General features: G+C 36.5%; 2 protein-coding genes across 2 annotated transcripts in view; one reads left to right on the plus strand and one right to left on the minus strand.

Moving 5' to 3' along the window:
* Positions 1-3872, minus strand: LOC306904183 (lysophosphatidylserine lipase ABHD12-like). The gene is made up of 13 exons (XM_079473936.1): positions 3696-3872; positions 3222-3310; positions 3000-3093; positions 2773-2892; positions 2377-2410; positions 2239-2284; positions 1994-2123; positions 1870-1907; positions 1612-1688; positions 1186-1268; positions 977-1055; positions 770-894; positions 1-603 (listed from the first exon to the last, which is right to left on the minus strand). The coding sequence occupies exons 1-13, from the start codon at positions 3794-3796 to the stop codon at positions 576-578; spliced, it is 1044 nt and encodes a 347-aa protein (XP_079330062.1). The 5' UTR covers positions 3797-3872; the 3' UTR covers positions 1-575.
* Positions 3873-4318: 446 nt separating this feature from the next.
* srbd1 (S1 RNA binding domain 1) overlaps positions 4319-26035 on the plus strand; it is a 48755-nt gene continuing 27038 nt past the window's right edge. Inside the window, exons 1-15 of the mRNA XM_079472359.1 lie at positions 4319-4430; positions 4657-4753; positions 4972-5257; positions 5443-5688; positions 5864-6030; positions 6483-6600; positions 6804-6942; positions 8135-8231; positions 8417-8579; positions 12666-12769; positions 13982-14089; positions 14208-14365; positions 15104-15194; positions 15282-15389; positions 25866-25957. Coding sequence (XP_079328485.1) covers positions 4686-4753; positions 4972-5257; positions 5443-5688; positions 5864-6030; positions 6483-6600; positions 6804-6942; positions 8135-8231; positions 8417-8579; positions 12666-12769; positions 13982-14089; positions 14208-14365; positions 15104-15194; positions 15282-15389; positions 25866-25957 — 1945 coding nt within the window. The 5' untranslated portion in view covers positions 4319-4430; positions 4657-4685. The remainder of the gene's footprint in view (positions 4431-4656; positions 4754-4971; positions 5258-5442; positions 5689-5863; positions 6031-6482; positions 6601-6803; positions 6943-8134; positions 8232-8416; positions 8580-12665; positions 12770-13981; positions 14090-14207; positions 14366-15103; positions 15195-15281; positions 15390-25865; positions 25958-26035) is intronic.

Genomic DNA, 26035 nt, shown 5'->3' on the forward strand with positions numbered 1-26035 from the left:
GAGCTCTTGTTATGTATTTATTAAGATTCAAGAACTGTATAGTAATTTATACATTTACAATTTTAACTTAAAATAAGCATAACAAAAATAAACATAGTGAAACTTTGTTAGAATAATTATATAACGCTGTTTTAAATTCAGCTGCAAAATTATACAGGCTTCGGACTAGGAAAAGTTGTTTATGATCTTGTCTTAAAATAGACAAGAAAGTTTCAAAATAAATTTCAAATAAAACATCACAATTTCATTAATGATTCAGTTCATCTGGATTCTAAATTTGGATGTTTATTTACAATATAACATAACAGACATCTTGGTTATATTAATTTTATTAAATCATAATATTAAAATATAATATTGTATACTAGTTGGCAATGGAAAACATTTAATTCAGGCAAAAAAATAACTGATTTAAAAAAGGATTTAACTTTACAAAGAAAGGAGTATTTAAAATATTATGTAAAAGTCATAAGTCATGATTAAGTCACGATTCAGTTATAGAGGTACATGTTTAAAACAAGTCTTATTGACAGCTAGGGCAACTCTCAAGAAACCGCCTCTTCTGTGTGTCTGTATTATGCCATCAGTGACTGCACAAACTCCCTGAAAGGATAAATATAATAAACTAGACATGTAACGGGTGTTGGTTATTGTTAGTTTAATGTGAACCATTATATCATGGGCTTCTTGCAACACATGCTCTTCAGTATAGTATAGTTCATTAGAATGAATGATTTTCACTTGAATTACATTTTTTTTGTGATATTACCTTATTATATCTGGCAAACGAGGGTCTTTATAGAGCCCGTTGTGAACATATCCAAGTGATGACTCAAATGATACCAGCTTGACTCTTTTGTCTGATTTCTGAGCATTTTTCGCTAAGCTGTATAGCTGAACAAAAAACAAAAGACATTTAAAAAAGATATTTGAAAAACATTATAAAATGACAAAGTAAACAAACAAACAAACAAACCTCTTTAGCCATGTCGAATGGCACTATTGGATCATCTTCAGCATGAAGAATCAAAAGGGGAGTTCTGATTTTTTTCAAACTATCAAAAAAAAGAAAAATATTTTTATTTAATAAAAAAATTGAAAACTGTATATTCTCTTTTCAAAACCATCTCTGGTATATTCAAATTTCTTGTAATTATCTTTGTTTCTTTAGTGAATGTCACATACTTTTCATTTGATGGGAGTTCCAAAATGTTGTCTTTTAAGGGATTGAAAAGAAAGTACTGAATGTATGGGAACTTCCAATAAAACTTGAGAGAAGTAGAAAGAGTGGCACAAATGAGGTCTACATCAGACTGTTATTTACAACCCATATTAACAATAAATATGTGACTGCCTGTAAAAACCCAGCTAAAGACATTATTTGCGATTTGCTGTTTTCTACGTGCACAATGAAAAGTATATATAAACTTGATATCTTTAACATTGACTGTGATATAAATTTAGTGAAATAAATGGTTTAAAAATAAATAATACTTTAACGCTCCTAATCTCATAGATTGTGAGGCTTTTGCATGGTTTTCACAGGCAAGGTCATATTTACAGAGGTAAAATAATCAGGATCAGATATTTTGCTACCAGAACAGTACTTACCCAAGTAAAGGGGTGTTGATATTCTCCCTTTCCAGTTGTAAATGCCCCCTCAAGTATTATTCCATCAAAATGTTTTCCTTTCAATAAATTGACAATAAAATACAACAATCTACAACCCTCACACCTATGGCATATATTTTAAGAAATTAATATCTAGTTCTATTTCACAGAATGACAAAGTCATTTCTGGAATGAAAGAGAAAGACAACATCACTAAAGAGACTTTTATGTTTAATACTAAATCAATCAACTTATTACCTTCCTCCTGTAATTTCACTGCAGTGTTTGTTGCAACACTATTGGAAAAAGAAAAAGTTATATGTAGATAATGCATAATACGTGTGCTATAAACATAGACAATAAAAAAGGAAATTCTACACACCCAGAACCAAGTGAATGACCCCACACACACACCAGACTGTTTCCGCTGTGTGCCTTAACCCAATTGTACAAGTGTAAGGTATCCGTAGTCAGACCACGCTCTGTGGGTTCACTAGTAGAGTCCCCAAAACCTTATACGTTGTAAAGTTTTCATATAAAAAGAATATTGTTTGAACCATTAACGACAAGTTTGAAGTGTGGCCCAATCATTGTATAAAACAGTGAAGCGACACCATTTCAACCCACCTCTGTAGTCCATAGCTAGGACATGATAACCAGCAGCACTTAAGACCTGTATGGCCAAGAGAAAGATTCAGTCATTATTAATATTTATGCTAAAGTTCACAGTTTTATAGGTTTTGTGATGAAATAAGTGAGGCTCACATGTGCAATTCCAATGCGATGTGGAGGTGAAGCTCTGTATGTTAAAGGTATAGAAACAAATTGTCATCCCAACATTTGTTGAAATTTATAACCCTAATATAACCCCTTCCTACTGTGAACTTTACAATTTAAATTGTATTAATAGTATATTATGTTGAAGTAATTAAAATAAATGTTTGGGACAAATTGATACAAAGTTTTTACTTTTAGTTTCCTGTTACTTTTAGTTCCTAATCAGTGAAGCAAAAGGATTCAATGCCAATCCCCTAAAGTGCACTGCAGTTTAAAGTTCAATACAGTTATTATCACGGCAAACACAAAAGACTTTTAGAATAAGCTATTATTACAACAAATCAAAGGCATAAATTCTAGATAATTTTAAAAGTTAAGTCCTGCCTGTTGCCCGCATTGCCATGCAGGTAAAGGAAAATGGGTGATCCATCCCCCAGAGCTTTCTTAAACCACTCTAGATCTTGTCCCTTCGACTCCTGCCATTTATGTCTCGGCACAGTGTACCTGGAACAAGGACACATTTGTAATGCAAAGAGAAAGAAAAAGAAAGAGGATATTTGAACAACCGGAACATTCTTCTATTTATTTTGTGTGTGTGTCTCAAAACTAACCAAACGCCCAATCTCACTCCTTCCTCAGGTTTAAGGTATATATTTAAAGTATAATTGAGACCTACATCTGAAGGCCGACTGAGGTCCACAGAATCTGGGAAAATAACAATACACAAATTAATTTCCGTAAAATCCGAAAACTGCATATCTGAAATATTCTCTCTACAAAATGACAACATTCCAATATAGGCCTTTTTTTAGGAGAAAGAAGTTGTGTATTACCATATAGGTATGGCAGAAGAAACGGTATAGTCACAAAAAGGATGCAGAGTGTAAGAAATCCCACTTTAGTCCACTCCCACCACTGTGATCTTAGGAGAATCAAAAATAGAAACTAGATTTAAATCGAAATAAAGAAAAACTCAGATGTAATAAACCATTACCAGCTACGCATTCACTTGAGAATGTACATTAAATGTGAGAATTATTCATAACACAGCTATTAATTAACATTGCCTTAAAGACCCAACTCGGTTTCTATCAATAATTTCATAACGTGACATGTCCATTGTTGTCTACAATCCAACTTTATAGTTACAGTAATTTTGTTTACAGTTCTAATTGTATAAGTTTTGTTGTATTTATCTTATTTTATCTTTGCGACTTGATCATACTTCTGCATAGACTTTCTTGTTGCAGCATTGCAGCTGCACATGTTTTGCTATTTCAAAGCTGAGCGGGTAAAAGAAAAGTTACCTTGACAGCACATTTAAATCCTTAGATTTGTGACGACCCGTTCGTTGCGCTTTTCCTGCTGCAGTAGCCTTCCTTTCAGATTGGTCGATTCTTCTCTTCATTTTAAGAACAGGGAACGATCTCTACCTGCTTGTTTTACGATAATCTCACAACTGTGTATCTCACGGAAGCGGAGGGGAGTAAAGATCAAAGTGCATCGACAATCTTACAGTATGTGCATGCATGCTTCATAATTCTGGGCTTACTCTTAGTTTTGCTATGTCATTGTACTAAATATCAGCCTCTTTATATGCGTTTTGATTGAACGATACATAGAATAGCATTCAGTAGTGCAACCTTTATAGACAATTTGTTCATAAATTCATGAACATGCGTTTATATTTGTATGCTTTTAAACTACAAATGTACAGCTTTTTTCCTGCTGTTCGGAAAAAGGCAGGGTCCAGGGTTCAGACAATGCAGAAATGTTTGATGGGGTGGCTCTGACCAACACTTCATTTTTTTAAATAATGTCTTTCACGTATAAAAAAGTTTACAGAACAAACAAAGTAAACTATTCACTTAATATATAGATATTTTTATGAACATGTGGAACTTTTATTACACATTTTGCGAGGTACGTCACTTCCTGCCGTGACGCCTCCGAGGAAGCAAATCTTCATTCTGTTTGTCGTGAAACTGACGATAGTTTGATTTATGTCAGAATAACGATGGAAGTTTAACGGTTTGACTGCTGTAAGTGGACATCTCTCTTTAAAATGCTCCTCATATGTCAGAGTATGTGAAGCCTAACACGTCACACGTACATTATTGCGCGCTAAATTCAAAATGAGACAGAAGCAAATAAAGACCCTGATGTATTCTAGCCGGAAACTGAACACAACATTGCAAAATATATTGCCTTTCTTGGTGTGCTTATCAAGAGCGGAAAATTAAACGGTGTCTGGATACCATTTTTCAGAACGTGTTGTCGTTTAACGTTACACAAAGATGCTGCGAAGAACAAGGACAGCGAAAGTGTATAACGAGACCTCAACAGATGACGATTTTGATGACACGTGAGTGTTTAACTTTTCTTATTCGCACTGTCCTTGAAGTTTCTATTTGTGTCATTACCTCTGTAATAAGTATAAATTAAGGAAATTTGTATTCAGGAAATTTGTATTGATATTTACCTTATAAACACACAAGCATGATGATGCACAGTAGAAATGCACTGTCTTCCGTTTGCTCATACCTGTGTGCTTAATGAAATGGGAATGTTACCCCATTACAGGACAGGCAACCGGAAAGATGACAGTGAAGAGTTGGAATGGTTGCCGGATTTGCATGATGGCAAAATGAAAAAAGGACGCCAGAAGGCTACAGATAAAACGGCAGATGGAAAACCAGCCCCCAAAAGGGCGGCTAAACCCAAAGAGGCAAAGCCTAAAGCAGAGAGGAAGCCGAGAACAGCACGGGCCCCTAAAGTGAAGACGGTTAAGTCTAATAAAGAACAACAACCTGACGATAGAAATGTACCAAAGTATGCATCACAGCAGCTCATGGGGGTTAAAGAAGAGGTATATCATTGAGATCCCACTATCCCTGAAATGTACCTTTCCATTGACGAATATCTGTTTTTGATAAATTTGTGTAGTCAAGAGCATGGCGTCATCAAACTAAAATACGGTTAGGTTTCTCCAAAGGGATTGATTATGTATTGAGAGTACACTTGTACTGTATTTCAACCTGATGCTGTTTTTAGAGGTTATCCATCAACTTGAACAATGAGTTCAGTACGACTGCGGCGGTCCCTGAAGATATGCCTGATGAGGGGCCGTCATCCAGCCAACATCCTTTCGGTGTCAAAAAAGAAGAACCAGAAGACTTTACATTTGAAGAACCTCCTCAGAAGAAGCAGAGGACGGATGAACATCAGGGAAGACCAATAAAACTCAAAGTAGGAAATTCCCGCTTAGAAGACCTACAGATGAACTGGGATCTCATACAGGTGGGTTATTACGTTCCTGTGTCATAAATATTTTTTAACTTTGCTAATGCTACAGATGGGTTTAATCCATGCTGTAATCGATTTTGTAATAGATGCATCACAATAATAAACCTCTTCAGGTTATTACGAAGTATGTTTGTTTCATATCTTTTTACCTGTATACGTATCCATGTAGGTACTTGCTGAGAAGACGGATGCGGAGCAGTGGGTATGTGGAAACATTGTACAGCTGTTGCAGGAAGAGAACACAGTTCCATTCATGGTGCGCTACAGAAAAGAGTTGATTAACCATATGGATGCTGATGCTGTTAGAGATGTTCAACTTGTTCTAGAAGAACTACGGTAAGACATTGGAAGGAAAAAAAGATGTTAAGTAGGGATTAAGATTTTACTTTTAGTGCCGATTTCACATTTAAGGGGACATGCAACATGCTTGAAACTGTTGATTTAAACTATTTATTACTTTTAACTATTTGCATATACCGTTACACCATATTTGCATATATACCATTGTTATATTCATAAACAATCTTAGCAATTAATATGAACTAAAAAAAACATTTGTTTATGAAAGGATCTAGTAATGTTCCTCTTTTTTTAAAGGCCTGTTTTCATTTAAAACATTTGCACTAGCATCAATTCATTAATTAGATTGCTAGATGGCCGCACTGCAGACATTTTCAACTCTTCCATAAAATTATTGTAACATGTTTATTTAATCTTCTGTAGATACTATGAGGAGTAGTTCAAAAGTAAAAGTATATCTGTTGTATGACATTGTTGGTGTGTCTTAGGTCGGTGGCAAAGAAGAGCAGATCTGTCGCTCAAACACTTAGAAAGGAGGGAGTTCTTACTTCCCAGCTGGAGAATGCTTTACAAAACTGCACAACAGCGGATGAAATAGACCATGTGGTGAGAAAAAAAGAAAGCTAAAACATAAAAAAAACTTTCACCTTTGAATACACATACTGTATACTGTCAGCTCCATATTTTACAACATTTGAAACAGCAAAATTCTACATTATGCTCAGTGCCAAAAGGAACGCCTATTACAATAAAACTGATGGTTTTGACTATGCATGAACTAACAACAGCTTACACTGTGTTTCCTTTAGTATGCCCCCTATAAAAAGGGCAGTAAGTTATCTAAGGCCCGGCGTGCTAAGGAGCTGGGACTGGAACCTGCTGCATTAGCTTTGCTTCAGGCACCCCAGACACTGAACATCCACTCCTGTATCCAGCCCAACAAAAAGGGTATTGCCACTCTGCAAACCACTACACACATTAGAGGGATAATGAAAATTCTGTCATGAATTTCTCCCCTCCAAATTGTTCCAAATCTGTATAAATGTCTTTGTTCTGTTGAACACATGGAAAGATATTTGGAAGAATGCTTGTAACCAAACAGTTTTTGGACCCCATTGACTGCCACAGTAGGAAAAAATTACATGATAGTCAATAGTGCCCCGGAACTGTTTGCTTTCCTAAGATCTTGAAAATATCTGATTTTGTGTTCAACAGAACATAATAATACAATATTTTTTGTCCAAGAGCAAAACATGGTGGTGTATGTAAATAAAATTATTCGGCCCTGGTGCTCATCAGCTTCCACAATGTATGTAAATTTGACATTAAATCATTTGAAATATTAGACATTTTGTCAGTAGAGGGCAGCAAAGTACTTCCGCATTTTTTATACCGTCTGCTAATGTTTGACACTACATAGGAAATTTGTACTTTTAAGCAGTACTTTTTTTCACACTAACATTTTTCTAATTAAATTGCTAATTCTTTAATCATTTACTGACCTTTGTGTCTTTGTAAACCTCTATAACTTATGCAAAGGACAATGGAGATGTTTAGAAGAACCAAGCAACATTGGACCTTACTTGATTGAATAGACACAAAATTTCTTCAAATTAAATGTTTTGGTCCATAGTCATATATAAGTTTTGAACAATATGAGGGTGAATAAATCATGAAAGAATTTTAAGATAAAATAGTAAAAATTTGGTGAAAGATATGGTAACCAGTCCAAGAAGTCATAAGATACACACAGCAGGGTTGAGAGACAAGACAACTAGTATTTTTATATTCCAAGCTTCAAAGCATTTTAACTTAATTTATTATAACTTTTTTACACATATGCAATAATATTCACTTAGTTTAATTTTGCAAATGTATTAAATTAATAACAGCATAGCATAATAATGATATTGTCAATGTGGATTGTGGGTTGGCAGTTTGAATCCAAGAATTTCAATTTGTTCTCAGACTGTTGGACACCATTGAAAACATAAATGTTAACCTAAAGTCTTAATACAGTATGTTATTTGTCAGCTGTTGATCGGTGTTACATTCGGTTTACTCCAATTCAGTTAAACTTTGAATAACTGATTACTTTTGATGTTACATATATGCTCTTTTTCTTTCTTTTTGTTCAAAGGGTTGTCAAACCTGGTTGAGGTGGCCACAGGTGTGCAGGAGATCCTGGCGGATATGATTTCTAAAGACAAGGAATCTCTCACCTATGTCCAGTCACTGTAAGCCACTTATGATTTAGCCACCTATTTTTGCATAGCTTTTTCCTCTCTATTTTAATATTTCTCTTCATGTAATAATCTACCGCATCTCTTATATTACATACACATATCTTTCATGAGTTTTCTGACCTGTCAGTCACAATTATGAGCACCTGTTTGACTGCATGTGTGTGGTTTTCTCTCAGGTGTGACAGGGGGTCAGTGACGATTCACTCAGCAGTTTCTAAAACAGCCCTTAGAGAACAGCAAGAGCAGCAGGGCAATCAAAAGAGTAAACCAAAAGACATTGCCAAGTTCAGCCTATACACTGACTTCACCTGCAATGTCCAGCAAATCCAGCACCATCAGGTATGGTCACGAATCATGAGGATCATAATCACTATCTTTTGTGTTTTGCAATATCTCTTTTATACAGATATTTGAATATAATGCCATATAATTTATGATTTCTTAGTATATTTGCCCTTTACAGAATATGATGCTGTAATATTAAATGAATAATTCTTTTAAAAGTTAATTAAAATGTAACAAAGGAGTAAATTCATGGTTTTTATATATTATAATTCTTTTAAAATATTTTCACTGCATATAAATGTATTTATTACAAATATATGAATAAGCAAATAATACATACATTATTCTTTACAAAAGTCTTGATTTTTTATTCTGATAATTTTTAACAACATTTTGTTGTTGTAACTTTGACAAATATAAAGGCAGTCCCAAAGATACATTGAGACTCTTTAGGTAATTTTAAAGAAGCTAAAATATAAGACTGCATCAATTTCGGACAGTTTTGGTTCGCAACATAATTTCCATATTTTGTTTTGTTTGATATCATATTTTAACAGATACTATTATGTTACACAGTGGGAGAAATGTAACACTTAAGATTGAGAAGTAGCTCGCGCCCTTTTGACTAGTACCCTATATCTACATACACATTGACAGTGTTGTGCCACACATATAAGTCCTTGTGTCACTCTTTAAAGCTCTTCTGTCAGTGGCATTTAACCGTACGTCTTTGTGTCAATAGTGTTCCTCCCCCTCTCACTCACGGGTACCCGCTTACTCAGAGCCGGTTGCGGGCCACATGTCACAGTGACTCTGTCATCGTTCTCTCCCTCGATCCAGCTCTCTCAAGCCCTTCCCTGTCCTCCAGTCATTCCCTCTCTTCCCTTCTTAACATATGTGACACGTCTGTATCCACGTGGCTGTGGATTAAAGGCTGGGATTGACAGTCACTGCTTCATGATGACAGCCGCTCATGGGCTCTGTGAGAGGGATGGGGGGTAAAGGGAGAGGGCGAGAGACAAAGGCAGAATTTGCGAGCGAGCGTGCGAGAGATCTCCTATGAAACATAGTTTACCCGTTGTTAATCTGCTGACGTGGATTGTCAGTGAGTGTTAATTTGAGTTTGCCGTGACCTGCGAGCTGTCACACTCCGGCTAAAATGAACCTTTTCGTGGTTTTTCTGAGGAAGAGTGTGGAATGTATTTTGACAGGAGGCATGTGTATACACACGTTCTTGCTTGTTTAATTTAACACATCAGTTGCGAGAGTGTATTAAGGACAGATGTGTGTGTGTGTGCGCGAGCGAGCGAGTGGGGGGTGGTGTTTGGTGATCGAGTGGGTTTCATGCATTGGTATCGTAAGAGTGAACGGGTTGGTGTAAAAGGTTTTACAGATCTTAGAGATTCATTCATTAACAGAGGGTACATTGATGCTTTGTGTACAAATAAGACAGAACTTGTATATTTTCAATAAGTCAAACTGTCTGCACAGTGATGGGTCTGAATGTTATAAAACAAATTGTGACTTCAGAAGACAAAAAAAATTGCAATTAATTTGAATTCAATCTTTGTAATAAATTTGTATTAAATATAATTCTTTTACGTTTTAAATATTGTATTTAATGTGGAAAATAATCACCTGCAATTGACCAGATTGCACATAAGGCATGTTGTTACTAACAGTATATAATCATATTTCACCTGCCTGTTTCTTCAGCATTTTCATAAACATTTTACATATGATCAGTAGCAAAATGGTCTAATTTAATAACATTCTTTCTTATTTTTGAATATATTGTGTATTAAATTAGAAGAGAGGCTGTTTTTGACATTTCTGTCAAAGATTTTATTTAGTTCCTGAACAGTATTGAGGAAAATAATGAGTTTAGTGATTTGACAGATTTTTCCTTCTCGTGTTCCACGCATGCCGTTTTTATTAGTAACATACCAAGTTACTTTTTTGGAGTTTACAAGGGGCCGGTTATCATTGTTGGATATTTAGTGACAAAAATGAATTCAGTGCATTGTTTCTTCCACTAGACAAAGTCCCACAAATTTTAGTTTGTTTATAGTTAGTTTAATAAGTGAAATGCTTGTTTGTATGTTTGAGCTAAACAGTTTTTGTAGTTCTTACTTCATTTGTTTTTTATAGAGAGCGGTCCTTGGTGTATTTTAAGCCCCTTGTTGTTTATGTTTGTTTTTCTGTACACACAAAGATAGGAAGTGAAAAGTTCATCCCTCCTTTTTGTTTTCGTAGCAGCCATCCTCTATTGCTCTGTTCTGTGGCGATGGCGTTGCCTTTATTTGGAGAACAAATATTGAATCAGAATAGCTCAGTCTTTAGAATAATATTCGTTTCTGTCGCTTACATTCCTCATATTTTTCCAATTATGATTTCATTGTTATTGAGGAACATGATATGTTGAATATTTAGACTACATTTTTTTCCTTCCTTCTTTTCCTCCTCTGCCTGTTCTTAAATGTCATGTCCTGGATTGGCATGAAAGTGTTGATTGAGGGTTTGAAATGAGACACTGAGCTTGAATATGTGAATTATGGCTTTTCAAAATAGCTGATTTCTGTTTAAGGTGTGGTGAAAACTTCTGTTTTATTCTTTAAAGACACTAATGTTTCCATTTTCGCCCCAGTCTTCAGCCAGTTTCTAGGTTTGTGACACACAAACAATAGGCCTCATTCATAAAAAAGGACAGTGACGAGCTCTGCGTTTTACCCAACGTTAAAAAGTAATAAAGACTGGTCAAAAGAACTCGTGGAATATCATTATGATACAAAGTGCATCAAAATGCAGTGTCATCAGTTTGTCTAAAAGAATACAGAACGTTACGTGCGGTTTTACACACTTTTTACTTGTGGTATGGAGCAGGTACATTTCTTTCGTACGAACTAGCATTTTGAAAATATGATGAAACTGAAAATTTACGTCAAAATGACTTTGCGAACGATTTATACAAAACTTTTTTCTGTTCGTGTTTCATGATTCAGGCTCAGTGATTTTAATATGTGAGTAGATTAAATTACATTTACACATTTGGCACATGCACTAAAGTAATTTAGTGTGCATTTAAAGTGATAGTTCAGCCAAAAATTTTAATTCTGTCATCCTTTTCTCATCTTCTGGTCATTTCAAATCTGTATGACTTTCTCTTTTATACATACCAAATATTTTGAAGAATGCTGTTAACTGGCACAACTGGCATCACTTGCATGTAATAGAAGTGAATGGGTGTCACGCTGTTTTACCAGCTTACCAACAAAATAGCTTATTGTTCTTTTGTGTTCTGCGGAAGAAAGAAAGTCATACAGGTTTTAAATGACTGAGGGCGAGTAAATTATGATTTGGCTAAACTATCACTTTAAGGTATACATTTGTATCAGTATGTGGGATTTTAACCCATAAGCTGTGTTCTTCTAACACAGTTAAGGTACAGAAAAACAGTACACACAATTGAAAATTTGTCTTTAAAAACAGCTAAACCTTTTGTTTTGTTTCCTCTCAATGTATAGCACACATGCTTTAACAACACACACCCTAATTTATAAATACAACTGGATAAGGAGAAAAGTTTGATATTTGTTTGACATTTCCTTCATCTCGTGCAAAACTTCAAATGTGATGAACGTCGCATGAGAAAGCCCAAGTAAACAGCCGCCTTAGGGTGGTTAAATGCCAAAATAGGGAAATCTAATTTTCGTCATGTTTCTGGCTGCATTAATTCACATCTTGATCAGGCCATTAGCTGTTGAACGATGTGGAGGAGGGTGGTTGCATCTCTGTGGTGTAAGGGTGAGCGTGTTTCGTAGGGGGTTGCTGGTGTTTGTCAGCTCGGTTCTTCCGCTTGGAGTCCAGATTGATGGGTCATCTTTTCCCACTTGCTTTCTTCCTTCAAAACCTTCTGCTCAGAAAAGGTCAGATACTTAAAACTATTTGCTTCACAGCATGTCACTTTCCTTTAAAGAGCCGGTAGGAGAAAGTGAGAGAGGCTTTTCGGTGAGATTAAAAAGTGTTTTAGCGCGCTGCCCTGTTGTAGGAGTGAACGGGAGGGGGTGGCACTGATGGCGCGCTGCCGTGCCTTGCCTTGCCTTGTGTCGGCTGTCTCTACAGGTTACTCTCTCGTTTCAGACATTAGCCATTAACCGTGGGGAGAATCTGAAGATTCTGACAGTGAAGGTCAACATTCCCGACTGGTTGAAGAATGACTTCTGTAGGTGGTGCGTCAACGTCAGGTCAGCGCTCCAGCCCCCCGAACACACCCACAACACTTACACGCACACACCTCTTCATCTTCCTCTCACACTCAATGGTTCAATTCTGTTGGTCTGATTGATGGGCGGTGGCTTGGCAGCTGATTTTTACAATGCCAGGTGTAAAATATGATAACTGGTTTTTAATACTGTTGTATTTGCTTTTCATGATTAGAGATTGATTTTGAAATAAATTAATACTTTAAAGATGTTCATAAGATATTATAATTGAAAGGTCCAGTCAGTAATATCTTGTGGCAAGGTTGCGAATTGCAACCAGCCGCTCGCTCCACCCCTCCCTTTCCAAACACTTACGACGGCTGACAGAACACGGTGAATTACATGCAAGAGGACCCATTGTGTATGTAGAAAGAAATAGCTCATTCTAAGGTAATAAAAACATAACGCTTTATTTGTTGGCTTGTGATCAGAAGGTTGCCAGTTCGAATCTCAGTGCCAACAGGTCATGACTGAAGTGCCCTTGAGGACCTTACTCCTGATTGCTCTGCAGTAATGTGACACTGTAAAAAACTACTTGTAAGTCGCTTTGGATAAAAGCGTCTGCCAAATGAATAAATGTAAATGTAAATATTTCTATCAATGGATCAATCCCAAATATTACACACTGGACCTTTAAAGAAGAAAGTTTCTAAACATTATCAATATTTTTTACGATTATTTGTTACAGTTCATCTTACATTTTATAAATGTATGTTTAACTGTTTAATCATTTAGTTTTATGAATCTATTTGTAGGAATGCCTACATATGTTAAAATGCTGTTTAAAAGCTGTGGATTTGGATCTTACTGTAAAAACCGGGAACATACTATATTAATTATATATATATATATAAAAATATATTTAAAATAAAATGTCCCTTTCAGGAAGGAATTAATTATGTTTATTCATACATTTACTTATATGAAAACGTGTCATTTTGTTCTATTTTTGTTTACAATCCCAAATTTGCAATTCCAAGGTTAGTATACATAAGTATGTTTATATTTGTTTATGGCAGTCCCCCTTTGGCAGCAATTTTTCATAAAAAAATGTAGAATGTAACTTGTTCTGCAAAAAACATGTTTTGAAAGTTGAATTTGTTCTCCCTGAAGCTTTGAAATCTATTCATTATTTTTTCTTTTTTACACTACTTCAGTGTCAAACTAATTAGTCACTTTTTGTGTGATTTGCAGGTGGAAGCCACAAGGATTTGCACGACCGGAACTGATGGAAATTCTGAAGAATGCTGCTGAAGATTCCTACAAGAGGCTCATTCTGCCATTTCTCTGCCGAGGCTACAGGTTTGTTCTCGCCTGACAGGAAACCTCACGATTTTGCCTAATGCTTTTTCTCAAACGTTCTGTACAGCGCACAAATAATATTCTCTCTAAACTTTACGTGTGCTTCATTCTGTCCCAGGACTAAATTAACTGCTAGTGCAGAAAAGGAATCCATAGCCATGTTTGTTCGCAATCTACGTCAGCGTCTTCTGATGTGTCCAGTGCGGGGCAATGTTATCATGGGAGTGGATCCAGGATTTCACCATGGCTGCAAACTGGCTGTTCTTTCCCCCACCAGTAAGAATGCTAGACTCCGATGCATTCAGAGTTTGAAAGGAAAAATCCTAAAGTATCTATAACAAACAGTTGATGCTGTAAAATCTTCTAAACAAAACAAAAAGCCAATGGAAACGAATCACAGTTCATTTTAATTTCAAAGAAATGTTCAACTTTAAGAAACATTGGCAGATGTGATGAGAATGCTCATCGTGCCATCACGGTGGTTTGAGCTGCATGCTGTGCCCTCTGTGTGCCCCCTGTCCAGGCAAGTGATGGGGCTGGCGGGTGTGTGTCAGGTGGCATCGCTGTGTTTTGCCCTCTGCCCTGCAGCAGCACCACACACTCACAAGGAGCCAGCTTGAATGTGACAGGTCTGTGGGTTTGGAGTCACATGACCTGCCTGGCTCCTGAGGTGTCCATTGCGATTAGATCGCCTTTCTCATGCTGACAAAAACGCCAACGAATTGTCTGAAAGGGAAACAAGATGAAGGGCATGAATGTAGTGGACCAATGGCTGATGCCAGGCATATGATGCAGATATGTGCGTACTAGAATTAAATTAAATGATTGCAGATATTGAAACAAATTAATGAATGTAGATAAAAGTCTTTATATTACATTTTTTCTCATATTTTGTCTAAATTACTAGAATTGTATCCCTAATAGGACTTCGGGAGTGATGTGTTAATTTGCCCTGGAATCTCTTCTCTGCAGACATTTTTCTTATCTTCTTACAACCTTTGTGTTTCTCCTCAGGTCAGATACTGCACACAGATGTGGTTTACCTGCATGGCTCAGCTAGAAAAAGAGAGGCGGAAAAACTGCGCCATCTATTGCTTAAACATAGGTATTACAGTCAAAGTGAATATTGTTGAATGAGTATCTTTAAATGAGTAAAAAAGATTTTTGAGTAACTGTTTTTGTGTTCTTGCAGCTGTCAAACCGTTGTTATAGGAAATGGCAAAGCATGCAGAGAAACCGAAGCCTTCTTTACAGATTTAATTAAACAGCGCTTCTTCCATCCACTCGATGTTTCATACTGGTATGACTTATTTATTTTTATCCTCTGCAGTTATTTGTTTTATGAGTGCAGCTCTTTCTGTGATGGGTCTTTGGTATTTTAAGCACAGCTGAGATTTACCTGCATTAGTTTGAGGTCACATCAAACTCATTTCCAGTTTTGTGTGATTACAGCTTGAAATTTGAAAGTGTTTTATCAATAAACTCTGCTAAGAGTGAAAATAGCAACTGTCAGGCAAGGTTCGCGAAGGAGGAGTACAGGAAACGGTGCCGGTCTGGAATGTGTTACTCTTGCGGGTTTAAAATGGTATCTGGACCTTGTTTGACTGTCTCTAATTAAAAACAAATATTTCTCACCGTCCTTCAAACCAAACCAGGCCGATGTATTCCTATCCAACCCAAATAAAGCTCGAACTGGGATTGTCTCTCCCTCCATCTAGCTGGACTCGTGTTTGTTGACTTTTGGTTCTGACTGGAGAGCTGCCCAGAACCGCTCTGAAGTGGCCGTTTATGGTGTACATTGATGGCGGTTTTCATTGCAGCTCTCCGCATCCCTCAGTGCAGCTCAGATGGGCTGCCAGGTCTGCCTCAGTAATTCTCCGCAAACATGATGCGTCAAAATTGACATCCATGGCACTCCACAAGTGGATTCATTTCAACCTCTATTCGAAAATGAAAGTGGTAGATCTCCACATAGGCAGTGCAACATCCAGTGTCTGGCGTATTGTGCTGACACATTGAACTTTTGTGTACCGATAGTCCCAGCCAGATTTTTATAGAAGTAAAGTGCTAGTTGTAATAAATTATACTGATTAAAGTGCATGCTGAAATGTTCCTCTAAGTGGAGGAATGCGTCTCTCGTCGGTTTACTAGGGTAAGATTCTCAGACTAATGCAGATTTTTATATATAACGAAATATAGACCAGTAACACTTGAAAACACATCATTGTGTGATTATGTATGGTGTTGTTCCCTATCATATCACTTTAATGGGCATTTTTTGAACAACATGAGCAAATCAGAATGATTTTGGGTGACTATACTTTTAATGGCATATCTCCTTAGGACATCTTCCGACAGTTTATCAGTTAAACACTTTTCACGAAGTGGTTTTAAGTTTCTTGATTTGTGATTAAAGTGAATTCTTTGTTGGCGCCGATAGCTTTGTGGTAAGTGCACCTACATATAGCGCCAGCCTTCCCTGTGTGTGCTGCTAGGACGGATGAACTTGGACCCATGTGTTTTTTCGGCACATTATTCCCCCTTGAAAGTTCATGTCCGCACTGCACTTTGTGCGCAGCTAGTCAATTAAACCGGCGGCTTCATTTGCACCATCTGCTATATGTCTCCGGAGCCATCAGCTTGTTCGGAAAAAAAACATCATCTCTTGCCCCTTCCCATCATCCCGGGTCTCCCTCCTTTCTGTCACAACGTCCCCGCTAGCCGCCTGCTTTCCTCTCTTTCGCCTGACTGCTGCTGTGGAATGACAGGCAGTGCCGGCTGACTGTGTGCGGTAATGAGCCTGCGGGATGATCCGCGCCGCTCTCAGCGACCTGGTGCTCCTCTGTTAAACCAAGGGCCTATTGAGTTGATGAGGTTGTTATTAGCAAAAGGCCAGGATAAACATTAACTTCAAGATACTCCACCCAAACATGAAAATGATGTCAGGAATTACTCCCCACCCCAAGTTGTTCCAAACCTGTATACAATTTTTGTTCTTTTGAACACAAAGAAAGATATTTGGAAAAATGTAAGCAACTGAAATTTCTGTCTCCTCTGCATTGCATGAGCAGCCTACAATGAGGTCCTATATATTAAAGCGATAGTTCACCCAAAAATGGAAATTCTGTCTTCCGCAGAACACAAAAATGGCAGCCATTCACGTGCATTGGTTTTGTGACTATACAATAGATGTCAATGGCTGCCACCACTGTTCGGTTATCAACATTCTTCAAAATATCTTATTTTTTGCTTTGCAGAAGAAAGCCATACATGTTTAAAATGACAAGAGTGTAGGGCTATGAAATTAATTGAAAATTAATCGTAATAGTCAATTTTGGCCTTCATCAATTATAAAAACAAAATAATCGAGGTAAACGATTATTGTGCCGCATTCCATTTTGCAAGGATCCTCTCTTTTCTTGTAGTATAAATCCACAGCACACCCTTTCTTAACAGTGGTTCAGCCGTGCTATTTCTTTACATAAAATTTTCAGTAAAATTCAGAGTTTAAAAGCCAAGTTTTTTTTCTATGTTGTTATTTAGGATAATGAGTAATTGTGTTAAATAATCAGGATCTCAATATTGGGAAAAATAATCGCGATTATGATTTGTGTCATAATCGAGCAGCCCTACAAGAGGGTGAGTAAATGATTACAGAATTTTCATTTTTGGGTGAACTATCACTTTAACTGTGAATTGTTTCTGTAGGGGTTGCATTCTTTTCTTCTTCCCCCGTCATCATGACTAAGAAGTGCTCAAAGCCTATAACATGAACCAAATCCAGGATGACCTTGTTTGTCCCGGTGAGGACTGCTGGAAGAAAGCAGTGGTGGTTCTGATGTGGATTCGCCTTATTTATGTTGGCTTTAAAGTGTTTTTGCACAAGCTTGTTTTTAGAGATTTTTCAAAATCCACAATTGGACACCAGAATGTCTTAATGTAACCCCCAGGGATTTCTAGCTATCTTTACCAACCTCAACACAGAGTTGTTGAATGTTTATTGAAGGCTTTGTCAAGCCTACAATTCTCTTAAACGTATTACGAATTATGTTTTACGAAGCCCCTTTAATTCTCATAAAGATGATTATCTTGTTTTATTCATCTTTCTGTTTCAGCTCCTTGCAGGATGAAACCACCATACAAGCTTTGTGGTTCTACCCTATATACAGCCACAGAAACAAATAAGAGACTTCCAAGTCTGAATTCCAATGTTCATTTAATCAGCATTTCTAGATTTTTTTGTGGTCATTACAGTCCAGTGTCTGTTTAATTTCAACAAAATCAAACCTCAGGAGTGACAAAGTCATCCGATAGCATTTTGAAAAACTGTCAGCATGACAAGACGCATAAAAACTATACAAAAATCAAGTTTATCATATGTACTTTTAAACTTTTCTTAAATACATGTATCAATAAAATGTTTGTATTGCTTAAATGTAAATTTTAACTCGTTTCCTTAATAGTATTTGAGGTCTGAAAACAACACAGAGCATTATTTTGACCTGTTTCTCTATTTTCTGCAAATGCAAATAGAAACAATATTTCTATTTGAAATTTAACATAAATATTGTTTGTTGTTCACAGAATTAAATGTTATAAAATTATTATTTTACTTCAATTATGTTGCATTAATAAGGACAAACTATATAGTTGTGCTATCTCACAATACACAATATAGTATAGAGAATAGTAAATGTAAGTTAAAGTTTCTTGAAGTGACATGAGGTCTTATAAAGTATTTAATTTAGCTCCATGATTTCTGAATTTTCCTGAATTTTGAAATGGTCTCTTGCTGAAATAGTTTTATGAAATACTCATTTTGTCGTGATTACACTTTTAGCGTGGTTTGTCCATTGTGTTTACAGAATTTTTTTTATTTATCTTCCTTTAAGAGGTTTATTCATAGGAAAGTGCTGCTCTGACTCAGGTCATTGCTACTGTTTGGCCTTGACTTTGGCTCTTGCCCCTGAAGGACAAGATGACATGTATCTTGTTTAATGAGAAAGAGCCTGTAGTGTTTCTGACTGTCAGGGCAGGGATCCTGATACTGAGCTGTGGCTATAGACTGATTGGACAGCTCTGTCTGTCCGTAAGGTTGAAGCCAGCCTCCTCCCCTCAGGCTGTCTCCGCCACCAGCCGGCCAGTCTCTGGTCATCAGACTCCGTTTGGAGGGGGACAAGGAATTACAGACGCTCAATCCTTCATACTGCCATCCACTTTGTTTTTAATCCGTGTCTGTTGCTTGAATCAGAAATAATCATGTTCATTGTAGCAGGAAAGAAACTGCCACTTATCTGAGAATTCAGGAAGACTAAACGTTTTCTAAGCTCAAGGACGCTTAATGCTGTTTTTTTATAATTGTATAATATTTAATACAAATTTTGTCTTAGAAAATACAGTAAATAAAAGCAGTTAGAAATAGAATTGGTACAGTAATCTCTGTCTACAAAAACAGTTTAAAACATTTTAACATACATCTTTACATTAAAATATGTAAAAGATCATAAGTTTGCCGATAATTTAACTACAAAACAAGACTATAATTATTAATACTAAATAATGCAATTTACAGTCTGGTTTGCAGTGTCATTTGTTTGATTACTGAGGGTTGTGATACATTTCTTTATAGATGTCCTTCATGTATACCTGTGTTTGGGTCCTTTTCTGTGGTGCTCTTAGATTCCAGTTTGCTTCTGGTGGAGTGAGATGAGTTACGGGTGTAAGGTCTTGGATGAGTGGATTATTGTTTCTGGGCGGTTTGACCTCTGAGGGGGATTCTGGGTAGGGTGATTAGGACAGGGAGAAATGAGAAGGAATATTTGCCAGTCACAGGCCTTTAGCTAATGTCTCACTGAGGGATAGATGTCCGCAGATGTCACAGAGGACATTCAGAACCAGTGGCTCTAGGAAGCCCCCTAATTTAGATCGACTACTTTTATAACAGTAAATATAGAAATTAGTGTTTATTGTCTTTTATCAATGTCATGTATTTTAAAAGCCAAATTTATACTTATAATATATACGTATAAGGGATTTTAGCATCAATGTTGCATATTCATTCCAGAAGAAGGGTTGTGCAGAACAGTCATTCCAGCTTTCTGTGAATACTTTCTTGCATTAAACAAACTTTTCATAAGAGTGGACATGGAAACTGTAGTGTCACTCTCAATCTACTTCGTGCTGATTGATCCTGGTCAGCCAACCATGAGATCAAGCAAGCAGTTTGCAGTTTTCATTGCCTTAAACCCAGATGCCAAATCCTCATCTGTCAATTTCTATCTAATGGCCTCTTGTGATGTCAGAACGACTGGAAGCAATCGCCAACAGTGAAGTTTTTAACCACGCTGCACATTTCATGCCTCATTTACTTGTGTTTGGCCGTTTTAGGTTTTAGTTTATAGCCCTTGGAGTATAGAGAAAGAAAAAGCTTGCTACATCAAAACATTGAAACCTCAATTTCACATCTGCATTTATAAACCGTACCTCTAATGAATATGGAAATCCCAGAGATATCGGTTTTATGTGCTATACTTGGGTGCTTTTTATCTCGAGAATTTTAAATTTGTTGGAAATGAAGAGGGCTCTAGACTTCGAGCAAAATGACTTTTCATAACGTGCGAGGTAAAATTTCTCAGGCTTGCATTGTTGAGAGTGCGTAAAACAAATTTTTGCCCGGCCTAAGATTTATTTTAACATTTTAATGTGATTTATAAGTGGTGAATGATGCGCTTGTGATAAGCGCAGGAAAGTGTTTTCCTTCCTCTATCTAACAGCTGTGAAAAACAAACAGCGTGTTAATGTCCGATTCGCGACGTAATGACTCATTGAATCAATTAATTGTGTTGAAACAACTCGCGTGTCAAGCACTGAACTGACAACTCACCCGGCCCCCATAATCTCTGCAGGAAAACAGCTTGATTTTACAGAAATTTTAATGTATTTTACGAGGTGGCTAATTCTTATTAAATCATACAATATGAATGGTTAAAAATGCAATAATGAAGCCCTCTACCATTACACCTAAACCTAGCTCTTATTACCTTTTATGCCAGAGCGATTAACAAATTCATACAATTAGCAGAATCATTAAAATAGTAATGAATTGCCGTGAGATTGTGGTGGAAAACATGTCCACAGTAATCTGGACCGCTCACACTGAAGTGACTCTTTGAGGAGGAGGGTGTTTAAGGGAGGAAGGGGAGCTGAGGGGGTGATGAACAGCTGCCACCAGTTTGATATGAGTGACTGTGAGGGTTTGCTCTTTTCAGACTTGTGTGGTGGTGGCAGCTTGAATGTAGTGTTAACTGCGGCTCTATACTGGCCGGGCATTTGCAAGCCTCTAGCGCAGAGCCTGAGACTGACGGCCTTTGACACCTGCCATTCTGGCCCTTTTCTAGGCGAAAAATGTCAGCGTTTTAGGCTTGGCGTTGGCCTGATATCTGATGATTTTATTTTGGCTAGAGTGCCTTTGGTCAGCTGTAATTATCCAAGATTGTTCTTTTTGTCCCTTTTCATTCTGGGAAACATAAAAGACAGATAGACTTGGTCTGTATTTGTATTTATGAGATGAGGCAACAACTTAAGCACTTTTTGATCAGTATAAATAAGATCAATTATTATCTTAACATTTAAAAGGAACAGATTTTCTAATTTTTGTTCACTTTCCTTATGTGTGTTGGAGAAATGTTTTCAAAGCAGGGGGTCTTCATAATCCGTCAGATAAGACTTATGAAACGTTTGCTTAATAAAGCAGTTTTGTTAACCAAATTCAAATTTTTTTTGTTCTCAAACGTACATTTTTTACTAGTAGTAGTAGTCTATAGAAATGCCTGTGTTTATTCTTGAATTTGAGTCTGGCCTTAATTCTTTGATTTCTCGCTGTGTCCTTCTACACCTTCATTCTTAATCTCCATATTTCGTATTTTCATATTTACTATAAATTATTATTATTTTAAAAGTGCAGTATATTTTCCATTTCAAAAATAGCGAATTTGGACATCCCCGGTTTCAGAAGGACAGCGACAATATATTTTATTTATAGCAGTTGCAGAGTCTAATTCTCAGCTGGTGATGACGGTTTTACAAAATAACATGTCAGACACATGCTTAACTTATTTACTTCCACATAATATATTATCAAGAAGAGTGAATGTGCTCCCTCTAGCTTTAAGTCTTCAGTCCATTGGATCTTCGTGTATCAGGTTCCCTGCCGATGAATCTGATGTATTATTTTTAATTAGCACTTGTGTTCGGAGGGCTGTTGATGAGGCGACTATCAAAGTGTGCATCTCTTGATGTCACCCTGTGGTCAGGGACCTTGAGATGGGGAGATGGACCAGCCTGGAGGATTGTGACAAATACAGCGAGTACCACAGTAACTCACAATTAAGGGGGGTGCTGAGCTGTGACTTTGCCCAGGGGGGTCTGATAAACACATGATAGCCCCCAATAGTGTGTGTGAGTAAGTGGGTGACTCTCAAACCTTAAGGATCATCAAATCATCTGCTGACTGAGTTGGTCTTTGTGTCGTTATAACGTTGCGTCTTTTGGTTCGCTTGGGCTTGGCCAGGGAGCTGGTAGCCTTCTGATACATAATGTTAAAATGGACACAAGGTTACATAGAACTCTGTAAAATGATGTTCTTAAACATTGATCACTAAAAAATATTGTTTTGAGAACTAAAACGTCACTGCCGGCTGTGTTATCTTTTATGGGAAGGTGTTACACTCATCAGCACCAGCTCTGCTGGTTATAGAGATTTAGGTTGGGTTGGTAGTATCTTTCTTTAACGTCTTACAAACATTTATATATACATATTTATAGTCATCTGTCTGCAAACCTGAACCTCATTTTTTATTTGTTTGCTTTTTTTATCGTTGTGCATCAGATAATTTTTTATCTTATACTATTCTTTCTAATACCTTGTTTCACCTCGACCCTTGAGTTTCATTCTAGGGCTTTTTAGTGCCATCACCGCAACAATATATGATCGGAGAAAGGGTCTAAGAAAATGAAGGTCCATGTCACAAAGCCTCTGCATCCTGTCATGGGTATGATGACACTAATTGGCAACTTAAACCAAAGAAGCCTTGGGCAGGAATAGAAGGACAGGAAATGTAACAGGCTGCAGTTGTGAACTGGCCTAATTTGAATGGTTATTCTGTAACTATGGTCATAACCATGCAGGGAGGATATTATCTTAGTCAAAAGGTCTATTCAAGAGTACATATTTTATCTGTAACAACAATCGCACAGAGGAGTACATTTCTGAAAATTGTTAAAGATAGGTACAAACACTCATTTATATAAATGACTGGATTACGCCTAGAATGCTAAACAAACAGCAGGAGGTAAAGCCACCGGAAGCGATCGCGCTGTCATCTTGGTAAGCCCAACTGACAGGGAGCGCCATTGACTTTAGGAAATAGTAGGAAAAGTTTCTTTATCATTTTTTTGTTCTGTTGAACACAAAAGAAGACACTTTGAAGAATGTAGGTAATACAGCGAACCGTTCTGGGCCTCTTTTGACTAACCATTGTTTTTTTCCTACTTCGGTAGTCAATGGGGAGCTAAATCTGTCTGGTTATAGGCATTCTTCCAAAAGACATTTGCGTTGTGAGAATGTACTGTGAGATTTTAGATTAAAATCTGGGACTCTGGGTTTTATAATTTATATGTGATAACTCCCTATTAATTTAATAGAACGTTTGAGCATACCAACATAGCTTCAGTGTAATGACGTCATGAGCAATCCAGTCAATTATATAGATCAGTGGCTACAATAGATCTCGGAAAGTGAGAAAGTTTTTCTATTCCTCTGCTTACTGAATGAACATTTCACTGGCAATAATATTTTTTTGTAATGTATGAAGATTCAGGGTCTGATGAGCTGAAGAGAAAATATTAATTTAGTTTTAAAAATCGCAAAGATAACTCGCAAAATAACATTTGAACATTTTATTTTATTTAAAATCTTAGCATGAATAATAACTCAATCTTTAGGTTTGTAAAATAGAGGTATGTTAATTGTCATTTTTATATATTAAGTTTTTGTTTCGTTTTAAATTTTATAAGAATATGAACATATTACTGAATTTTGCATTACTGAATTCTTTATTTTGTCAGAAGTACTGTAAAGAATGCGCTTGTTCACCATTAGATGGCAGTATTGACCCACTTAATTTTCTTGTTGGGTGACCACTACAGTTAGATTCATGATTAGATAAATAAATACATTGTTTACTAAACAAAACCTGTGTGAATATATGGTGTTCTTAATGAAAGGCTTGAAAATTAAAACACATAAAATTGTTTAATAATGTATTTGTTATTTTTAATGTTATGTATTAGTAGGCCTAATGTTAGCTGCCTGATAAGTAAAACTGTGGATAGATTCAAATGTGTAGTTTTTTAAGGAAAGAAAATGATAATGGGAAATGTTGCGATAGACGTTGATATCAAAATAGTGCAATGAACTGCCTTACAGATATACCTCGCTTGTTGGCATGAATACGTTTTTATTTAAATTATGAGGATGTACGTGAAACTCTTTGTAAGACCATTAAGGGTCGGTCAAAAAAAATTACAAACCAGTTAGGATTTTTTTGACTATTTGCTATCATTTGTAGCGATAGTGTTTATGAATTTATAGCGGTCTAAACATGATAGCTAAGCTAAAAAATGTCTATCTATTACTGCTAGATGAAAACCATGTTTTAACAAAGTATTTGTGGCATAGAAAAATACATTGATAAAAATAAAATCTTTCACGGTGGGACTAGTGAAAATGTTGGGAGGCACATAAACTACAGAAAGAAAGATGTAGTAAACCTTACTCAATGCACTCTTTTTCATTTCTCAAGGCACATCTCAGAAGTCTAAACTTAATTATTTATGTAATAATTATCCCCACACTTTCATATAAATGTAATGAATGCAGGTCCTGGTATGCTGCAGAAGTCCTTTCAAACATCTTTTCAATAATGTTTATTAAATTTTTTGTTTTTATTAAAGACCTCATGGATGTTAATTCTTGTTGATATGACTTAAGAAGAACATATCTCAGTTGATGTTGATGAGACCGTTCAGGCCTTATAGATGCCTGGGGTACATAAAACAAAACAAATCAGGAAACGCGGTTATATATTATTAAATCTATTAATGTATAAAGAACTACATTCCATAGATGTGAAATATATATCGCATTGTTGTTAATTGCTTTGTCTCTGGCTTTGTTTAGAACTTGTGTAACTATTATGACAGGAATAGCTGTTATATGAGAGCTCCTTCTGTCAACCATTGATCATCCTTACACTCTCGTCGTCTTTATTTCTATCATATCTTGTTTTTTTCCCCACAATCACATCACTTACCTTCTCCTTCTGTCTTGGAAATTGTTGTACGATTCAGTCCCAGCAACTTTCATTTAATAAACACCCAGCTATGAACATCAACTCAGAGACACAGAATTTAACCACAAGCTTTCAAGATGCTAAAATGGCTGTTGTGATGTCCAATATAAACAGAGCTGTATGGAGCGTCTGTGTGTTGTAGCACATGTCCTCTGTGCATTGCCGTGTACTGCAAGCTTCGGATCCTGCAGGTTCAGCTACATGCTCTCTATGGAAATTTATTTAAATTGGCTCTTTGGTCTGTCCTCCTAGAATTACTGGGAAGTGAACTTCTGAGACTCCCACATCATCTGGGGTCTTCATGAGTTTATCTCACCAATTTCCTTGGAAACCTGCTTCAGTCTGTCTTTGTTTGTTTTGTCCAGCATAACAGATGAAGCAGGAGCGTCCATCTATAGCGTGAGTCCTGAGGCTGTAAAGGAGATGCCTGACCTGGATCCCAACTTAAGGAGTGCAGGTGATTACATATTCTTATCTAGAGTTTAACCAATATGTTTTTCTGCTGATATACTGTATATACTGTATAAAAAATATA

The sequence above is a fragment of the Barbatula barbatula genome (genome assembly GCF_947034865.1).
Source record: "Barbatula barbatula genome assembly, chromosome: 14".
Taxonomy (NCBI): domain Eukaryota; kingdom Metazoa; phylum Chordata; class Actinopteri; order Cypriniformes; family Nemacheilidae; genus Barbatula; species Barbatula barbatula.